We start from the raw sequence: 20,428 nt of genomic DNA on the forward strand, positions 1-20,428 counted from the left end.
AATATGTCTACATTGGTGAAATCCTTTTCCTAGCTGCATCCACTCCTTATCCTCACTTTACTATCAAAACTCGATTCAAAACCAGAACTAACTGCAATGCCCCACCAAACACCCACATTTTGAGCGAATACCGAGTCTGAGTGGAAATGCCAATTCCATTGGTCAACACATTCAATAAAGCTTTGGCTCATCTCATAATATCTCTGGTTTCTGGATCTTAACCCCCCAACATGCCTGCAGTAACAATAGACACTTTCAGCTATCTATTTTCTTTCTTTTTGGAGTTTTTTCGACAGTAGGCTGACAGGAAAGTGGAGAGAGGGGGAGAGAAAAGCGGCAAAGGACCACAGGTCGGATTCAAACCCAGTTCGGCCACATCAAGGACTAAGGCCTCCATACATGGGTTGTGAGCGCTAACCACTGCACCACCTAAGCAGACTGACACTTTTAACTGTTAAAAGAAATAAAAATGCTTTGTATTCATAAAAGATTATTGTAATTTTAATCTCTGACATTTATAGTTTGGTGTTGAGCTGTGAAACACGATGAACAGGGATTGATTTGGGATTGTTGACATTATAAAGGCACCCAACATATCCAGAGAAAAACCTTCCAAAAATGGCAGATAAAGACGCAAAGACAACTTCTTTTCATGCTTCAGAAACTTTAATAGGTAAAAGAAGAGAAAATACAGTTACTCTGCAGAGAAAAGCTTTGCATAAAATACTCTTTCCAGAACTCTTCCTTTTTGGCTCTTTGGTGCATGACCTCAGAGACAATCAACCTGACTTTCTTTATCTTGTCTCTTCAAACACTTAGCAATGCAGTAACAGAAGATAGGTTAAGAAAAATAAGACTGATCAGATTTTTTCTACGTAATAAGTCTTCACTTCTGATGTTTACTTCCTGACACAGACGAATGGGTATCGTTGAATGCATAGATAGTCCATCCAGCATCTGCATGCTAAATATGGGGATTAAAAGATTGTTATTAAACTTCTCAGAGAAACTTATTATTCAGAATAATGGTTAGCATTTTTTTTAGATTAATTAAATATCACAGTATTTTCCTGACTCTTTAATCTGATTACCTGAGTAGTTCATGACAAGGCAGCTGTGTCTAGAACTTGTCCTCGGCATGCCCCTGCACCAGGATTGATACCTGAAAGGAGTCCCATCGCTCCAAAACCAGTAACGCTCCTAGAGAAGATTAGAGCAAACAACTTTTAAAGCACATTCTACAACATAGTATGAGGAGATTCTTCACAGCTTTATAAATAACAGCAGGCTAAAGATGTCTAATTTTATTTGTACATTTATTGCCTAGGTAGTTATTAGTAACTTTTTTAGGTAAAAAGAAAAATAAAAAAATTTAAAGTTGTGCATCAATTTTAGAAAACAATACTAATAATGGTTCCTTAGACATACCTGCTGAGCATCAGAACCTCCGATCCAAGTATTTTTGTATGAACGAGTCCTGCTGTAAATATAGCTTCTTAGCCAATTGTATTCAGTTGAGCTTCGTACAGATGCAAGGTTTCCACCACGGGCGATACAGAAACGCTGAAGTGGTATTAAGACACAAAAAGGAAGAAACTATTATCTGACAGGAAAAATGTTTGCTACTACTGAAATCCTGCTGTTATTTTCTGAAAATTATTTTTAAATTTAAAGTATACAAATCGCTATATACAGAGAGCATGTTACCTCAGCCTGAGCCCAGGGGTAACTAATTCCAACATAGAGGTAACAACGAGATCCATATTTTGTCCAACCTCTGGGGCAAGATGTCGCTCTCTTTACCACGTGGCTTTTCTCTGATTGAAACACAGTAAAAAATGTAAAAGATTAAAATATCAAGACCTTTTTGCAAAAAAATTTTATCTTGCAATTTTTCTGATGCAAAAAATTGTTTACATTTTTTTGTTTCTTAAAAACATAATTTTTTGAAAAATTCCATAAAATTCACAACCTACCTGATTGGTCTGCATCACTTTCAGTTTCTTCTTCTTCTGAAAGAATTGCACATATTTTAAGTAATTTATATACTTGACTTTGATTGGTTACTTTAACAACAGTTAGAGGGAATTAGATTCAAACTAACCCTCTGGAGCTGCATCCTCAGATTCATCTACTAAAGCAGGAAAAAAAAAACTAACATTAATTAACAGTTAAATAAAGTATATGTTTTAAAATAGATAAGGGAAAAATAGATTCCATTTACTGAGCAGGTTTCCTTCGTCATCTTTGACAGTTAATCAAATTTTTACTCACCTTCTGGAGCAGTTTCCTCATTCTCGGGTTCTGGACAAATAAAAATGAAAGTTAAAAGAACAGTAGAACTCTTAAACATAAATCTTTAAAAGTGTGTAAATTGGCACAGATTCATTTTTTTTTTTTTACATATGATGTAAATGGTCTCTTTATTATTTCTTTCTTGATCATGGTGATGTATTGTGGGCTCACCTTCAGAAACAACCTTGTCAGTTTCACTTTCATCCTCGGCCTCTGCAGAATTTAAATGGCTTCATTTAAGGTGTATTTTATGTACTCAGCTATTCTATCTGATTTTTTTTCCACTATTTCTCAGCCCTGAAGTGCATTTATTTAGAGAGACAAGTTACTCAACTAATCACAAATTAGTTCTATTATTACACAGTTTAAGTCAACTTTTATTATATTATTATTATTAAACTTTCAGTATTTGATTGGATTTTAGTCTATTATAATGATTTATTGTACACCCACCTTCAGAAACAGCCTCTTCAGTCCCAGATTCATTCTTTGAATCTATGGAGGGAAAATGCGGCATTATTGCAACCAATCTTTATGCACTCAGCTCGTTTATATGATTACGACTGGGAACATGGAAGGAGAGCAACGACACTTAAATCTGAGCTCCATTATTGGGGAGCTTTTAACCTAAACATGTCACTTTGGCCATGTAGAACTTTTTTTTGTTGACATTTTTTATTTTTTTCTTGTGAGCACATTACAATACAAAGGTAGTTACTTTTAGGGAACGCACAATGTTACTACCGCCAAGTTACATCTGAAACAACTTTGTTACATCTAACATCTTTGAACTAACAGGGAAAGACAGGTCTACCTGAAAAAGCAGGGGTAAATTATATACCAGGCGGTTTTGAAATAAAGTATGAGAGATACATAAATTTATTAATCCTTAGACGCTACAGAGCATAGATTAAATAACAGGCGTTGCATGGTCATCCATTCCATACTTCTCTTTGTTCAAGACCAGCGTGTTTAACCAAATTGGCCCACCTCTTAGTGAATATATAGAAAATTAACATAGATAAAAAAAAAGCACAACTCGGAATCTTGTCTTCTTACCGTGTAATAGTATCTGTAATGCTTTAAGGATGAACTCAACATTAGTTTAATACAACTATAATGTAGAGTCATATGTAGTGGACACATTATACATATGTTTAATATGCCAATCTGTAAAAAGATTCTGGTATTAGATTTAGAATTTTACATGCAAATATTTTTAGCTAGCATTCGGATGAAATTTTTTTTTGATATTATTATACTTGTGATTCTATAGAAATGATTTATGTATATCATATGTCAGACATAATATACTTACCAGCTGCAAGGCTGAGGGCCAGCAGGGCACAAAGGAGGAATGACAGAGTAAGCAGCTTCATGATGGAGACAATGCAGGTGGAGAAAAATGTTCACCTCGAAAAAGAAGAAAATAGACATCAAATCGTTTACTGTAAATAAATAATTGTTGGTATAACATAAAATGAAAGAAATTTCAGAGCAGAATTACCTTCTTTCTTTTAGTGTAGTTTCAGATTTCAGCCTCAGCTTTTCTGTCTGGAAGTGGTGATCAGCTCCAAAACCAAACCTTTTTATATTGTTTCTACCAGGAACTGGACCCTAAAATGATAGCATTTGGCAAACATACAAAAAAAACCTCAAACATATAAAATGACCCATGTTCGTTATAGTGTTACATGTGTGTATCACATAACATGAGACTGTATGTTGTTTCAGTTTGACATTGTGTGTTCAAGAAGGGAGACAATTGAACTTCACTCTTCCTTCTATGTTGTCAAAACCTTTATTTTAGTTTTATTGTTATTAAGTCTAAAATATGTATTATAATGAGTATTCTTTCAATTGTAGGAGCTGAAATCTCTGAAACAAAAACAACAAATCATTGCCAGGTTTATACATTTATACATTTTAGGTATTCACAGCAATCAGCATAAGATGAATCCTTCACAAAACCTTTATATAAATTTTAGATACAACGCATATTGGTTAACTTTTGCCTTCTAAGGGCATTGATTAGGGTTAAAGCTCAATTCAGTTTAGTTTAGTCATTTATGGCCATTTCATAACATGTCATCTCAAGGTAGTTTAGAGAGACAATTCAAGCAGATCATATAGAAGGATTGTTTAATTTTTCTATGTTAGGTAACCCATCTGAGTGTTACTGACTTTAGAGTATCTGCTCCTCCTGGATGCATTGTAGACAGAAAACAAACAAAGAATAGCAACATTCATTTGCTGAAGGCTGGCAACACATTTTTTAGGTAAGATAACACATAGAAGGTTGAGAGGGCAGAGATACAACTGGACATCATTGATACAAAATGAAATCAGGATTTAGTCACTTTAAAGAGCATGAAAATACATAAAGTTCATTGTAGCATCTGTATACATAAAATATAAGATGAAGACAATTAATAGTGTTTGTATTTCATTTGAAACAAAGTTTAACAGGATTGTGAATTCATCAACAGCCACAGACTTTTCTTGCTCAGGTAAAACAGCTGACCTACAATAAAGTACGCCTATTTTTTTCAGGGGAAAGTTTAGACTCCTTGAATGTGTTTGCTTACCTGTCACATTCAACAGATACTTTACTGAAAACTGAAACCTATTTTATTAACAGGGAAAATGCTCAATTTGTTTAGCGAAAATGTATTTTAATTCAAGACAAGATTGTCCTTTAAGTAATAATTGTAAGCAAGAATATATGGACATTCCTTTCTACATGTTGAAGTGCCTTTGCTCAGTGAATTTCTCACCTTTAGTGAAGATGTCTCATACAATGCTCTTTTAGGTTTCAGTAACAAACTGCAAAAGTTGTGAAAAATCATCCTGTTTTATACAGGATGATTTTCGTTTTTTTTTATATGAACTTGTATGAGGTCAATTTTGCAATCAGTATACATTATATGGATCCTTAAGTGGCTGATAGACTGCATTTCAAACTTAATGTTTTTCATACAAACTAGTTTTCTTCTGAATGTAAAATTTAGACTCAAGCCCATAAAACCACACTCATAAGATTATGCATTCCCATTATTTGGTAAGGATGGGGCTACATTGGAAATATTTGTCAATGAATGAGTTAATTCAAATCTTTATTTCTTGTGTTTTTTTATGTTAAGGACACAAAAGTAGAGATAATGATGGGAGAAGCAGATTGATACAGGATTGTAATCATGAGAACTCAAGTAATAGAAGACGTGATCATTAACTTTATCATCATGAGCATTTAAACTGGAAATATAAACTTTTTATTTGCTGTGTGTTGAAAAAAAAAACAACAAAAAAACTGTTAGTATCAGAAATTGAAATCTGACTTTTTAGAAATTTCAGAAATTAAAATCTGACTTTTTATTAGGTGTGTGTTGAAAAAAAAAACTGTTAGTATCAGAAATGAAAATCTGATATTTTCCAGCATGGGTTTCCTTAGAATCGGTTGCTCAGAGCAACATTAGGGTTATTTAAATAGTACTCTAATAGAGCCCTGTAATTCATTTCCTTCATGTTGTTCCAGTAGCTCATTTGACATCAACATGCTGTGGTTCCTGTCACAGACATTGTTTGGCCAGGCGACGTCTAAGCAGGCATGTCATTCATTATAATGTCACTCATCATTGTATGAGGCAGGCATTTAGCGTTAAGAGCAGGGCCGAAGGCCCCACATGGGAAGTTTATATATATATATATATATATATATATATATATATATATATATATATATATATATATATATATATATATATGGCAGGGAGGCTTTCTGTACTCTGGTGGATTAGATTTTTTTTTTGATGCACCTTTGAAGGAAGGAACTGTTCCAGGCAAGGCCTAGAGCAGGGGTGCCTCTCCAGTCGATCGCAGTGTACCAGTCGATCTTGGGCGGAGTTTCAGTCAATAGCGAGCAGTTTTACAATGTAGACCTATTTATGCCTATAACAAAAAAAAGTTTGAAAATCATTGATCACGAGAGGATAATGCGTATTTTCATAATAATAAAATGAAAAATTCAAAGTATGCAGGGATAGGGTGGCCAGATGTCCGGCTTTAGGGCGGACAGTCCGGATTTTCATTGCACTGTCCGGCGTCCGGCGCTGCACCCAGCTGGACGTGTATTTGTCCTCCTTTACCCCCAGATTCCACATACTCCGTCAGCGCTCCGCCCCGCTCACGTACGGAGTACTTGTCTGTCATGTAAATCAATGAGAGCTGTTCCACATCCTCCGCTCGTCACCGCCCACGTACGTCTTCTCCGTCCTTCACCGTCAAAATACGGAGCTGAGCTATTTTTTGCTCCCCTCCGGTCCGTCCAGATCAAGACCCGCTATTGCAATCGCAACAAACAGAAAAAAGAATGTAGAGAAGACCCGGTTTGTCAAATTAAATTATAGTAAAAACAGATTGGTATCTAGAAATTAGAGCATAGTTTGTATATATTCCCAAAAACTAAGAGCAATTAATTAAATAATTGGATGCAGACTATTGGTGCTTCAACAGACCAGGAAGAAGTTGTGAGATTCTAGAGTGAATCTCACAACTTTAAAAGAAAATTCTTATTGCAGGAATGGATGAAGAGATGATGAGCTTGGAAGCAGAGAATAAACAGAGTTCATACAAACTGTGTATGATCCTAGTTATCCCTGTTACAAAAATCCACAACAGAAAGAAAATATTTGGGCAGAAACTGAACATCTGCTGGATGATGATGGGGATTTTTTTAATATGTCAGATTAAATTAAGCGTTCAAAGGTTTTATACAGGAATGAGGAACTCTAATTTAATGCTCTTTTAATGCTATTAGAAATAATTTTAATGCCATCAACAAGTATCATGTACACAAGTTATTAGTTTACATGAAATAAGGAGCTGTAAGCACAGTTCCATGACTCAAGTTTATATATATATATATATATATATATATATATAGATAGATAGATAGATAGATAGATAGATAGATAGATAGATATGGATAGATAGATATATAGATAGATATGGATAGATAGAGAACATGGTGAAATCATCTTTACTCTCGACAGGCTGCAGCCATGTCATGAATTCCTCTTTTCCAGCCACTTTTTGCAGTTTGCATCGTCCTATTCTCTAGCTCTTTCTCGAGCTTCTTTTCCAAACAACTGCTTTATGATCAATTGCAGCAGTTCTGCGCAAATTAATTGTGTTAAAAAATGGTCACTTTTTAAACACCACAATGTATTAAATAAATACAAATGCTGGGAACCAATTCTTTTTTACATTTCTTTAATATTTTGTTCTATTCAGCTACACAAGCATCCTCTTTAAACTACTAAGAATTGTGCTATAAATGTGACTTTACCCGATTCTTATGTACACCTTAGTAATTTATTGATATGCCACACAATGTCCTCCTTTTTGGTGCTATAGAAATGGCCACCCTATGCAGGGAACCTTTTTTTATGCATGCTAATTGCTGCACATGGTTTGCCACCGTTGCTAGGTTGTTACCAGGGGCTCTATCTATGGTTGGGCGCAGTGCTAGATTCATTGCTCTTTTCAAGCTGTCTAAACCTTTCCTGGATTTTTGGATCTACCACTGCATCATTTATCAGCAACAGCTGTGCGGCTATATTTTAAATATGAAGCAGTGGACGCTGCGATGAAGATCGCTTGCTCTGTTCAGGCCAGGAGTTTTCAGAGGCGTTTATTCCGTGCCCAGTTCGAGGAGGCAGGTGCAGACCACCCTGATCTGCTGCTGCACACCAACGTCAGGTGGCGGAGTCGTAGCAGATTCTTCTAAAGATTTTTTGAACTTTTGCCCGAAATTAGAGTTTCTTAAACAGTCAACAACCCATTCTGCTGTATGTTACATCTTCACAGCCACATAGTTTGTACTTAGTATTTTCCTATTTTTATCTGTTTTCCTGTTGAATTTTAATCCATCTGCCAGTTTCTCTGCCAATGCCAATGCCCAGTGAAGTTTATCATTCTGAAATAGTGGACTTCCCTTCTCCTGCTTCCTGCTTTAAAGTGATCTTAGACTTTGACAGATTTTATTTGTCATTTCGTTTACAAAAGTGTAAAACAAAAAGAAAATCAGTTTGGAACAGCTCTCTGGACAATTTCATCTTTTTTTTTTAAGTGCAGCCTTTAAAAGTAAAAAAAAAAATATATATATATATATATATATATATATATATATATGTAGCCCTGGCTAAAAAAACAAATAACTAAAATGATCTGCAAGATAATCACAGGTTTTTGCAACCTATTTTTTGACACAATTGATCATTTCCTTGTTTGTTGGACTTACTGTTTATTCTCCACCTTTGCAAATAAAAAACAAATACTGCCCTTCCCTTGTGTTTGGCTTGGTAGATCTCGGCATGCCATCGACTTCAAAAGTAGATCTTGGTTTAAAAAAGGTTGGGCACCCCTGGCTTAGAGGATAACCCAGCTCATGTTGGAGGGATTAAGTCTTGTGGCTGGCCAGGGAGTTCCTCAGTCTTCTCCAAGTATAGCAGGAGGAGGTGTTTTTAAGTTACATTCCCAACACTGGATATAGGCTATACCTGGTTTTTATTTTGACAAAAGCTTAGTACGTTTGTTCAATCTTTTTGTTTATTATAAATGAGTCCTACATTAATAAAATAACAACTGAGCTGTTGAGCTAGAAAAAAACATGAAAAGGGATTGATTTGCGATTGTTGAGATGATAAAGCCAACATGTCCAGAGAAAAACCTTCACAAAATTGCAAATAAAGGAGAAAAGACAGCTTCTTTTAATGCTTCAGAAAATTTATTAGGCAAAAGAAGAAAAAATACAGTAACTGCAGAGAAAAGCTTTGCATAAAACACTCTTTCCAGAACTCTTCCTTTTTGGCTCTTTGGTACATGACCTCAGAGACAATCAACCTGATTTTCTTTATCTTGTCGCTTCAAACACTTAGCATTGCAGTAAAAGAGGATAGCTTAAGAAAAATAGGACCAATTAGATTTTTTCCACATAATGATTCTTCACTTGTGGTGTTTATTTCCTGACACAGACGAATGGGTATCGATGAGTGCATGGGTAGTCCAAAGAGCATCTGCAAGCTAAATGTGGGGATTTAAAAGATTGTTATTAAACCTCCTAGAGAAACTTACTATTCAGAATAATGGTTAGAATTTTTTGTTTTAGATTAATTAAGTATCACAAAAGTATTTTTTTTTCCTGACTCTTTAATCAGATTACCTGAGTAGTTTATGACAAGACAGTTGTAGCTGGAACTTGTCCTCGGCATGCCTGAGCACCAGGAATTATACCTGAAAGGAGTCCCATCGCTCCAAAACCAGTAACGCTCCTAGAGAAGATTAGAGCAAACAACATTTAAAGCATATTATACCACATAGTATGAGGAGAAGAAAGAAGTAATGGGTACATATCTGAAATAAAAAAAAAACATAGAAGATTGACAAAGAAATAGATTCTTCACAGCTTTATAAACAACAGCAGGCTAAAGATGTCTAATATTAATTGTACATTTATTGCCTAGGTAGTTATTGGTACCTTTCTTAGGTAAAATAGAAAAATAAACATGTTTAAAGTTGTGCATTAATTTTAGAAAACAATACTAATAATGGGTCCTTAGACATACCTGCTGAGCATCAGAACCTCCAATCCAAGTCATTCTGTATGAACGAGCCCTGCTGTAAATATAGCTTCTTAGCCAATTATATTCAGTTGAGCTTCGTACAGATGCGAGGTTTCCACCTTGGGCGACACAGTATCGCTGAAGTGGTATTAAGACACAAAAAAGAAGTAACTATTAACTGGGAGGAGAGAAGTTTTTTAAATATTCAAATTTTGCTGTGATTTCCTGAAGATTATTGTGAAATTTAAAGTATACAAATCGCTTAAGAAAGTGAATTTTGTGATAGAGAGCTTGTTACCTCAGCCTGAGCCCAGGTGTAACTAGCTGCAACATAGAGGTAACAACGAGATCCATATTTTGTCCAACCTCTGCGGCAAGATGTCGCTCTCTTGACCATGTGGCTTTTCTCTGATGGAAACACAATAAAGAATGTAAAACATTAAAATATCAAGACCTTTTTGCAAAAAAAAAATGTTTATGTTTTTTCCACAACCTACCTGATTGGTCTGCATCGCTTTCAGTTTGTTCTGCTTCTGAAAGAATTGCACATATTTGAGGTATTTTATATTCTTCAATTTGATTGGTTACTGTAACTACAGTTAGAGGGAATTCAATTCAAACTAACCCTCTGGAACTGCATCCTCCTCCTCAGAATCATCTTCTAAAGCGGGGAAGAAAACGCTAACATTAATTCACAGTTAAATAAAGTATATGTTTTAAAATAAATATGGGAAAGATAGATTCCCTTTACTGACCAGGTTTCCTATGTCATCTTTGACAGTTTAATGTAATTTTAACTCACCTTCTGGAGCAGTTTCCTCATTCTCGGGTTCTGGACAAATAAAAATTAAAGTTAAAAGAACAGTAGAACTCTTAAACATAAATCTTTAAAAGTGTGTAAATTAGCACAGATTAATTTCTTTACATATGATGTAAATGGTGTCTTTATTATTTCTTTCTTGATCATGATGATGTGTTGCGGGCTCACCTTCAGAAACAACCTTGTCAGTTTCACTTTCATCCTTGGCCTCTGCAGAATTTAAATGGCTTCATTTAAGGTGTATTTTATGTACTCAGCTATTCTATCTGATTTTTATTCCACTATTTCTTAGCCCTGAAGTTATTTTATCTAGAGAGACAAGTTACTGAACTAATCACAAATTAGTTCTATTATAACACAGATTAAGTCAGCTTTTATTATATCATTATTAAACTTTCTGCATTTGATTGGATTTTAGTCTTTTATAATGACTTATTGTACACCCACCTTCAGAAACAGCCTCTTTAGTCCCAGACTCATTCTTTGCATCTGTGGAGGGAAAATGCGGCATTATTGCAGCCAATCTTTATGCACTCAGCTCGTCTATCTGATTACAGCTGGGAACACGGAAGGAGAGCACCGACGCTTAAATCTGAGCTCCATTATTGGGGAGCTTTTAACCTAAAAATGTCACTTTGGCCATGTAGAACTTTTAATATAGAAAATTTACACAGAAGAAAAAAAAGCACAACATGGAGACTTGTCTAACTACTGTGTACTAGTATCTGCAATTCTTTAAGGATGAACTCAACATTAGTTTAACGCAACTATAATGTAGAGTCATATGTAGTGGACACATTATACATATGTTTAATATGCCAATCTGTAAAAAGTTCCTGGTATTAGATTAAGCATTTTACATGCAAATACTCTTAGATAGCATTCGGATGAATTTTTTTTTTAATATTATTATACTTGTGATTCTATAGAAATGATTTATGTATATCATATGTCAGACATAATATACTTACCAGCTGCAAGGCTGAGGGCCAGCAGGGCACAAAGAAGGAATGACAGAGTAAGAAGCTTCATGATGGAGACAATGCAGGTGGAGAAAAATGTTCACCTCCAAAAAGAAGAAAATAGACATCAAATCGTTTACTGTAAATAAATAATTGTTGGTATAACATAAAATGAAACAAATTTCAGAGCAGAATTACCTTCTTTCTTTTAGTGTAGTTTCAGACTTCAGCCTCAGCTTTTCTGTCTGGAAGTGATGATCAGCTCCAAAACCAAACCTTTTTATATTGTTACTACCAGGAACTGGACACTAAAATGATAGCATTTCGCAAACATACAAAAAAAACTCAAACATATAGAATGTTCCATGTTCATTATAGTGTTACATATGTGTATCACATAACATGAGACTGTATGTTGTTTCAGTTTGACATGAGTGTTGATATGTGTGTTCAGGAAGGGAGACAATTGAACTTCACTTTTCCTTCTCAGTTGTCAAAACCATTATTTTAGTTTTTTTTTGTTAATTAGGTCTAAAATACGTATTATAATGAGTATTCTTTCAATTGTAGGAGCTGAAATCTCTGAAACAAAAACAACAAATCATTGCCAGGTTTATACATTTATGCATTTTAGGTATTCACAACAATCAGCATAAGATAATTAAAGCCAGAGTTTAACTTTACAATATCTTTAACCTTTTCAAGAAGGGACCTGCAGATATTTCACAAGCATCAGGTCCAAGAATATACATTACAATGATGTGAAATCTTAACAAAACCTTTATATGAATTTTAGATATAAACCATATTGGTTAACTTTTGCCTTCTAAGGGCATTGATTAGGGTTAAAGGTCAATTCAGTTCAGTTTAGTCATTTATGGCCATTTCATAACTCGTCATCTCAAGGTAGTTTAGAGCGATAATTCAGTCAGATCATACAGAAGGATTGTTTAATCTTTTCTATATTAGGTAACTTATCTGATTGTCACTGACTTTGCAGCATCTGCTCCTCCTGGATGAGCTTTGTAGACAGAAAACAAACAAAGAATAGCAACATTCATTTGCTGAAGGCTGGCAAAACTTTTTTAGGTAAGATAACACATAGAAGGTTGAGAGGGCAGAGATACAAATGCACATCATTGATACAAAATGAAATCAGGATTTAGTGTCACTTTAAAGAGCATGAAAATACATAAAGTTCATTGTAGCATCTGCATACATGAAATATATGATAAAGAGAATTAATAATGTTTGTATTTCATTTGAAAACAAAGTTTAACAGGATTGTGAATTCATCAAAAACCACCGACTTTCCTTGCTCATGTAAAACAGCTGACCTACAATTAAGTCCGCCTTTTTGTTCAGGGGAAAGTTTAGATTCCTAGAGTGTGTTTGCTTACCTGTCATATTCAACAGATACTTTACTGAAAACTAAAACCTATTTCATTTACAGGAAAAATGCTCAATTTGTTTAGTAAAAATTTATTTTAATTCAAGACAAGATTGTCTTTTAATTAAAAATTGTAAGCAAGAATATACGGACATTAGTTTCTACACGTTGAAGTGCCTTTGCTCAGTGAATGTCTCACCTTTATTGAAGATATCTCATACCATGCTCTTTTAGGTTTCAGTAGCAAACTACAAAAGTTGTAGTTAATCATCCTGTTTTTGGCTCAAGTAGTTATATACAGCAGGATTTTCGTTTTTCTCTATATGAACTTGTATGAGGTCAATTTTGCAATCAGTATAAATTATATGGATCCTTAACTGGCTGATAGACTGCATTTCAAACTTAGTGTTTTTCATACAAACTAGTTTTCTGCTGAATGTAAAATTTAGACACAAGCCCATAAAACCACACTCATAAGATTATGCATTCCCATTATTTGGTAAGGATGGGGCTACATTGGAAATATTTGTCAATGAATGAGTTAATTCAAATCTTTATTTCTTGTGTTTTTTATGTTAAGGACACAAAAGTAGAGATAATGATGGGAGGAGCAGATTGATACAGGTTTGTAATCATGAGAACTCAACTGTAACTGTAATTAGTTGTTTAATCAGTTGTTTTGTTTTTATTTTCCATCATATTCAAGCATTCTTTAGTTACTCTCTGTTGCCCCCTTGTGCTTGTTTTCTTTCCCCTTGGATCCCCTCTTGCCAGTTCCACCCACACCTGCTCCTTATCCAGTTCATTAGTCCATCCTTTGTTCTGTTCTCCTTAAATACTCAACCTCTGCAGTCACTCAGTGCTGGTTCCTTGTCATTGCTATACTTGTCTACTCAGCTCGTCTCTCCGTGGCTCCTCAGGCTCGTTTCCCCTTGATGTCTCCATGGTTTTTGGTTTAACATTTTAGTTGGATTTCTGGATTTGTATCTCTGTTTCCTGTGTTCTTCAATTAAATCTGTCAGAACTCATCTCTGCTTCACTCATCTCTGCATCTGGGTCCTCAAGCAACCTCACCACCCATTGTTGACAAAGGCGTGATCATGAACTTTATGATCTTGAGCATTTAAACTGGAAACAAACTTTTTATTAGGTGTGTGTTAACAAAAAAAATGTTAGTATCAGAAATTAAAATCTGATATTTTCCAGCATGGGATTCTTTAGGCTCTGATGCTCAGAGCAATATTAGGGTCACTTAAGTAGTAGTATTCTAATAGAGCCCTGTTGTTCATTTTCTTCGTGTTGTTCCAGTAGCCCATTTGACATCAACGTGCTCTGGTTCCTGACGCAGACCTTGTTTGGCCAGGAGACTAATGAGCAGGCATGTCATTCATTATAATGTCACTCATCAATGTATGAGGTAGGCATTTAGCGTTAAGGGCCTAGCCTAAGGCCCCACATGGGAAGTTTATATATCAATATATATATATATATGGCAGGGAGGCTCAGAATAGAGCCATTTCTGTACTCTGGTGGATTAGATATCTTTTTTTGATGCACCTTTGAAGCTTCGCTCAGGAACTGTTCCAGGCAAGGCCTAGAGGATAACCCAGCTCATGTTGGAGGGATAAAGTCTCTCAGGTGGCTAGGGAGTGACTCAGGCTCCTCCAAGAATAGCTGGAGGAGGTGTGTGTGTGTGGGGAGAAGGAAGTCTTGAAGTCTCTGCTGATACTGCTGCCCCCACGACCCGCTTCTGGATGAAGAGGCGATGGGTACAAGATTTTGGATTAACTGAGTTGCTAACTCAGCCACTGTTTCAGGGAAGTAACTAATAACTATAAACAAGTACTGTTTTTAAGTTACGTTCCCAACACTAGATATAGGCTATATGTAGTTTTTTTTTGGACAAAAGATTAGTATGTTTGTTCAATCTTTGTTTATTATAAATGAGTCCAACATTAATAAAGTAACAACTACCTGTTGAGCTGTGAAACACTATGAAAAGGGATTGATTTGGGATTGTTCACATGATAAAGCTGTTGGGATCTGGAGATCTGCCACCTTTCTCCAGCAGAGAGCGCCCTGGGTCTCCTGAGCTGAAGCCACCTGCACACCTGAGGCTGAATCATCTCATCAGGAGACCAGCTATATAAGCAGCGGCTTGACTTCCCTTCAGCGCCGGAGTGTTGACCAGTTTTGGTTAGCAGAACCTGAGCCAAGCCTGAACTTAGAATCTCTGACTACTCTGGAGAGTAACCCTGATTCTAACCAGCCGTTGTCTTCTCTGCTTCATAGGAAACTCTGATTGGAGTCTGGAGCTCTGGAGGAGCTTATGTTTGGAAACCTGCCTGCCTGCTCTGAGGAGCCAAACCTGAAGAACCTCAGCCTGCATCTCCCTGCCAGTTCTCTGGAGAGAACTAGGAGAACAATTCAAGGTCTGAACCTCACTAGCCTGAAGCCAAGCTCTGCCGCTGCTAAGCTCTCTGCTGAACCCTCTGTCTCTGGACCCTACTGATTCCCTGTCTCACCGCTCAGTCTGAACCTCATCCGGTACAACTCAGTATCAAACACTGTCAAGACGTCACTGCTGCCTGGCTAACCAAACTGTCCCACTCTACAGAGAACTCTGTGAATCCAGTCCCGGACCTGTACCAGAATCAGTGCAAACTAATAACTCTGTGTGTTTATTCAAATAAACTGTTGAAACTTTTAACCTGACTCCGTGATGTTCTGCATGCGGGTTAAGTCAGTGAGATCCATCATGACAAAAGCCAACATGTCCAGAGAAAAACCTTCCAAAAATGGCAGATAAAGACAAAAAGACAACTTCTTTTAATGCTTCAGAAAATTTATTAGGAAAAAGAAAAAACACAGTTACTCTGCAGAAAAAAAGCTTTGCATAAAACACTCTTTCCAGAACTCTTCCTTTTTGGCTCTTTGGTGCATGACCTCAGAGACAATCAACCTGATTTTCTTTATCTTGTCGCTTCAAACACTTAGCATTGCAGTAAAAGAGGATAGCTTAAGAAAAATAAGACCAATTAGATTTTTTCCACATAATGATTCTTCACTTGTGGTGTTTATTTCCTGACACAGACGAATGGGTATCGATGAGTGCATGGGTAGTCCAACCAGCATCTGCAAGCTAAATGTTGAGATTAAAAGATTGTTATTAAACCTCCTAGAGAAACTTATTATTCAGAATAACGGTTAGAATTTTTTGTTTTAGATCAGTTAAGTATCACAAACACTTTTTTTTCCTGACTCTTTAAACAGATTACCTGAGTAGTTCATGACAAGACAGTTGTAGCTGGAACTTGTCCTCGGCATGCCTGAGCACCAGGAATTATACCTGAAAGGAGTCCCATCGCTCCAAAACCAGTAACGCTCCTAGAGAAGATTAGAGCAAACAACATTTAAAGCATATTATACCACATAGTATGAGGAGAAGAAAGAAGTAATTGGTACATATCTGAAATAAAAAAAAAAACATAGAAGATTGACAAAGAAATAGATTCTTCACAGCTTTATAAACAACAGCAGGCTAAAGATGTCTAATATTAATTGTACATTTATTGCCTAGGTAGTTATTTGTACCTTTCTTAGGTAAAAGAGAAAAATAAACATGTTTAAAGTTGTGCATTAATTTTAGAAAACAATACTAATAATATGTCCTTAGACATACAGTACCTGCTGAGCATCAGAACCTCCGATCCAAGTCATTCTGTATGAACGAGCCCTGCTGTAAATATAGCTTCTTAGCCAATTATATTCAGTTGAGCTTCGTACAGATGCGAGGTTTCCACCTTGGGCGACACAGTATCGCTGAAGTGGTATTAAGACACAAAAAAGAAGTAACTATTAACTGGGAGGAGAGAAGTTTTTTAAATATTCAAATTTTGCTGTGATTTCCTGAAGATTATTGTGAAATTTAAAGTATACAAATCGCTTAAGAAAGTGAATTTTGTGATAGAGAGCTTGTTACCTCAGCCTGAGCCCAGGTGTAACTAGCTGCAACATAGAGGTAACAACGAGATCCATATTTTGTCCAACCTCTGCGGCAAGATGTCGCTCTCTTGACCATGTGGCTTTTCTCTGATGGAAACACAATAAAGAATGTAAAACATTAACATATCAAGACCTTTTTGCAAAAAAAAAAATGTTTATGTTTTTTCCACAACCTACCTGATTGGTCTGCATCGCTTTCAGTTTGTTCTGCTTCTGAAAGAATTGCACATATTTCAGGTATTTTATATTCTTCAATTTGATTGGTTACTGTAACTACAGTTAGAGGGAATTAGATTCAAACTAACCCTCTGGAGCTGCATCCTCCTCCTCAGATTCATCTTCTAAAGCGGGGAAGAAAACGCTAACATTAATTCACAGTTAAATAAAGTATATGTTTTAAAATAAATATGGGAAAGATAGATTCCCTTTACTGACCAGGTTTCCTATGTCATCTTTGACAGTTAATGTAATTTTAACTCACCTTCTGGAGCAGTTTCCTCATTCTCGGGTTCTGGACAAATAAAAATTAAAGTTAAAAGAACTCTTAAACATAAATCTTTAAAAGTGTGTAAATTAGCACAGATTAATTTCTTTACATATGATGTAAATGGTGTCTATTATTTCTTTCTTGATCATGATGATGTGTTGCGGGCTCACCTTCAGAAACAACCTTGTCAGTTTCACTTTCATCCTTGGCCTCTGTGGAATTTAAATGGCTTCATTTAAGGTGTATTTTATGTACTCAGCTATTCTATCTGATTTTTATTCCACTATTTCTTAGCCCTGAAGTTATTTTATCTAGAGAGACAAGTTACTGAACTAATCACAAATTAGTTCTATTATAACACAGATTAAGTCAGCTTTTATTATATCATTATTAAACTTTCTGCATTTGATTGGATTTTAGTCTTTTATAATGACTTATTGTACACCCACCTTCAGAAACAGCCTCTTTAGTCCCAGTTTCATTCTTTGCATCTGTGGAGGAAAAATGCGGCATTATTGCAGCCAATCTTTATGCACTCAGCTCGTCTATCTGATTACAGCTGGGAACACGGAAGGAGAGCACCGACGCTTAAATCTGAGCTCCATTATTGGGGAGCTTTTAACCTAAAAATGTCACTTTGGCCATGTAGAACTTTTAATATAGAAAATTTACACAGAAGAAAAAAAAGCACAACATGGAGACTTGTCTAACTACTGTGTACTAGTATCTGCAATTCTTTAAGAATGAACTCAACATTAGTTTAACGCAACTATAATGTAGAGTCATATGTAGTGGACACATTATACATATGTTTAATATGCCAATCTGTAAAAAGTTCCTGGTATTAGATTAAGAATTTTACATGCAAATACTCTTAGATAGCATTCGGATGAATTTTTTTTTTAATATTATTATACTTGTGATTCTATAGAAATGATTTATGTATATCATATGTCAGACATAATATACTTACCAGCTGCAAGGTTTGGGGGCCAGCGGGGGCAAAAAGAAAAAAATGACAGGAAAGAAGCTTCAGATGGGAAAATGCAGGTGGGGGAAAAATTTCACCTCAAAAGTAAAAAACAGACAAAAAATCGTTTATGTAAATAAATAATTTTTTGGGTAACATAAAATAAACAAATTTCAGAGCAAATTTTACCTTCTTTTTTTTAGTGTAGTTTCGACTTCAGCCTCAGTTTTCGTTTGGAAGGGGGTCAGCTCCAAAACCCCAAATTTTTTTTATATTGTTACTACCAAAAAACTGGAACTAAAATGATAGCATTTCGCAAACTTTCAAAAAAAAACTCAAACATATGAATTTTCCATTTTCATTATATGTTACATGTGTGTATCACATAACATGATCTGTATGTTTTTTCTTTTGACATGATGTTACATGTGTGTTCAGGAAGGAGAAAAATGAACGTCACTTTTCCTTCTCATTTGTAAAAACCATTATTTTAGTTTTATTGTTTTTAAAGTCAAAATATGTATTATAATGAGTATTCTTTCAATTGTGGGAGCTAAAAATCTCTGAAACAAAACAACAAATCATTGCCAGGTTTTTCATTTTGCATTTTAGGTGTTCAAAAAAAATCAGCAAAAGATTATTAAAAGCCAGAGTTTTTAACTTTACAATATCTTTAACCTTTTCAAGAAGGGGACCTGCAGACATTTCACAAGCATCAGGTCCAAGAATAACTTACAATGATGTGAAATTTATCAAAACCTTTATAGGGAATTTTAGATAAAAAGCATTTTGGTTAATTTGCCGTATGAAGGCATTGTTTTTGGGTTTAAAATTAAATTCGTTTTGTTTAGTCATCTTTGTCAGTTTGTTCATCTCCGGTGTTTAGAAGACAATTCAAGCGATCAGTAGAAGGATTGTTTAATTTTTTCTTTTTTTTTTTTTTTTTTTTTAAAAGGGGTTTCCCGTTGGCAAAAGAATAATTGTCTTGATGCCAAAAAGAGCCCAACAGATTTTTTCTTTCAAAGTGTAAGGGTTTGGGAATTGCCTACTGCTACACTTGTTTATAACAAATTTTCTTTATTAAAATATCAGGGAGTTTTACAGTTTATATGGAAAACTGCAATGAAATAGAGCAAAAAAAAAAGAAAAAAAAGGAAAAAAGAAAAAGAAAAGATGAAAAAAAAGAAGGAAAAGGGACAATGACAAAAAATTTTCAGTTTTAAAGTTTTTCTATTTCTAGGGAACGCACTGAGTGTTACTGACTTTAAGGGATCTGCTCCTCCCGGATGAAAGTAGACAGAAAACAAACAAAGAAAAGCAAAATTCATTTGGGTGAAGGGGGGCAACAAATTTTTTAGGTAAGATAAACATAAAGGTTGAGAGGGGAAAATACAAATGGACATCATTGTACAAAAAGAAATCGGGATTTAGTACTTTAAAAGCATAAAATACATAAAAGGGCATTGTAGATCTGTATACATAAAATATATGATAAAGAGAATTAATAATGTTTTTATTTTATTTGAAAACAAATTTAACAGGATGTGAAATTTATCAAAAACCAGGACTTTACTTGTCAGGGAAAACAGCTGCCTACAATAAAGTACGCCTAATTGTTCGGGAAAAATTTTGATTGCTTTAAATGTGTTTGCTTACCTGTCATATAAACAGATACTTTACGGAAAACCAAAACCAATATTTTACAGGGGAAAATGCTCAATTTGTTAACGAAAAAAATTTTTTTTTTATTCAAGACAAGTTGTCCCCTTTTAAATTATAAATCTAAGCCTTTTTTAAACATGTGCTTGGTTCCGACGCAGACCTTGTTTGGCCCGGCGACGTCTGAGCCCGCATGTCACCCTGAAATATCACCCTCA

The 20,428-nt window shown here is 35.2% G+C and overlaps 3 protein-coding genes across 3 annotated transcripts; all 3 read right to left on the reverse strand.

Moving 5' to 3' along the window:
• Positions 1 to 747: 747 nt before the first annotated feature.
• Positions 748 to 3,674, reverse strand: LOC119771911 (ladderlectin-like). The gene is made up of 8 exons (XM_038268155.1): positions 3,614 to 3,674; positions 2,275 to 2,304; positions 2,105 to 2,134; positions 1,977 to 2,012; positions 1,708 to 1,817; positions 1,429 to 1,563; positions 1,092 to 1,200; positions 748 to 964 (listed from the first exon to the last, which is right to left on the reverse strand). The coding sequence occupies exons 1-8, from the start codon at positions 3,672 to 3,674 to the stop codon at positions 900 to 902; spliced, it is 576 nt and encodes a 191-aa protein (XP_038124083.1). The 3' UTR covers positions 748 to 899.
• Positions 3,675 to 9,124: 5,450 nt separating this feature from the next.
• LOC119771922 (galactose-specific lectin nattectin-like) lies at positions 9,125 to 11,248 on the reverse strand. The gene is made up of 8 exons (XM_038268167.1): positions 11,185 to 11,248; positions 10,720 to 10,749; positions 10,543 to 10,578; positions 10,415 to 10,450; positions 10,216 to 10,325; positions 9,921 to 10,055; positions 9,518 to 9,626; positions 9,125 to 9,378 (listed from the first exon to the last, which is right to left on the reverse strand). The coding sequence occupies exons 1-8, from the start codon at positions 11,246 to 11,248 to the stop codon at positions 9,314 to 9,316; spliced, it is 585 nt and encodes a 194-aa protein (XP_038124095.1). The 3' UTR covers positions 9,125 to 9,313.
• A 4,756-nt stretch (positions 11,249 to 16,004) lies between these two features.
• On the reverse strand, positions 16,005 to 18,094 carry LOC119771931 (galactose-specific lectin nattectin-like). The gene is made up of 8 exons (XM_038268178.1): positions 18,031 to 18,094; positions 17,576 to 17,605; positions 17,400 to 17,435; positions 17,272 to 17,307; positions 17,072 to 17,181; positions 16,777 to 16,911; positions 16,368 to 16,476; positions 16,005 to 16,231 (listed from the first exon to the last, which is right to left on the reverse strand). Exons 1-8 carry the CDS (start codon positions 18,092 to 18,094, stop codon positions 16,167 to 16,169), a joined length of 585 nt encoding a protein of 194 aa, XP_038124106.1. The 3' UTR covers positions 16,005 to 16,166.
• Between the last annotated feature and the right edge of the window lie 2,334 nt (positions 18,095 to 20,428).

Source organism: Cyprinodon tularosa, unplaced genomic scaffold, assembly GCF_016077235.1.
Source record: "Cyprinodon tularosa strain WSP-4 unplaced genomic scaffold, ASM1607723v1 ctg1186, whole genome shotgun sequence".
Lineage (NCBI taxonomy): Eukaryota > Metazoa > Chordata > Actinopteri > Cyprinodontiformes > Cyprinodontidae > Cyprinodon > Cyprinodon tularosa.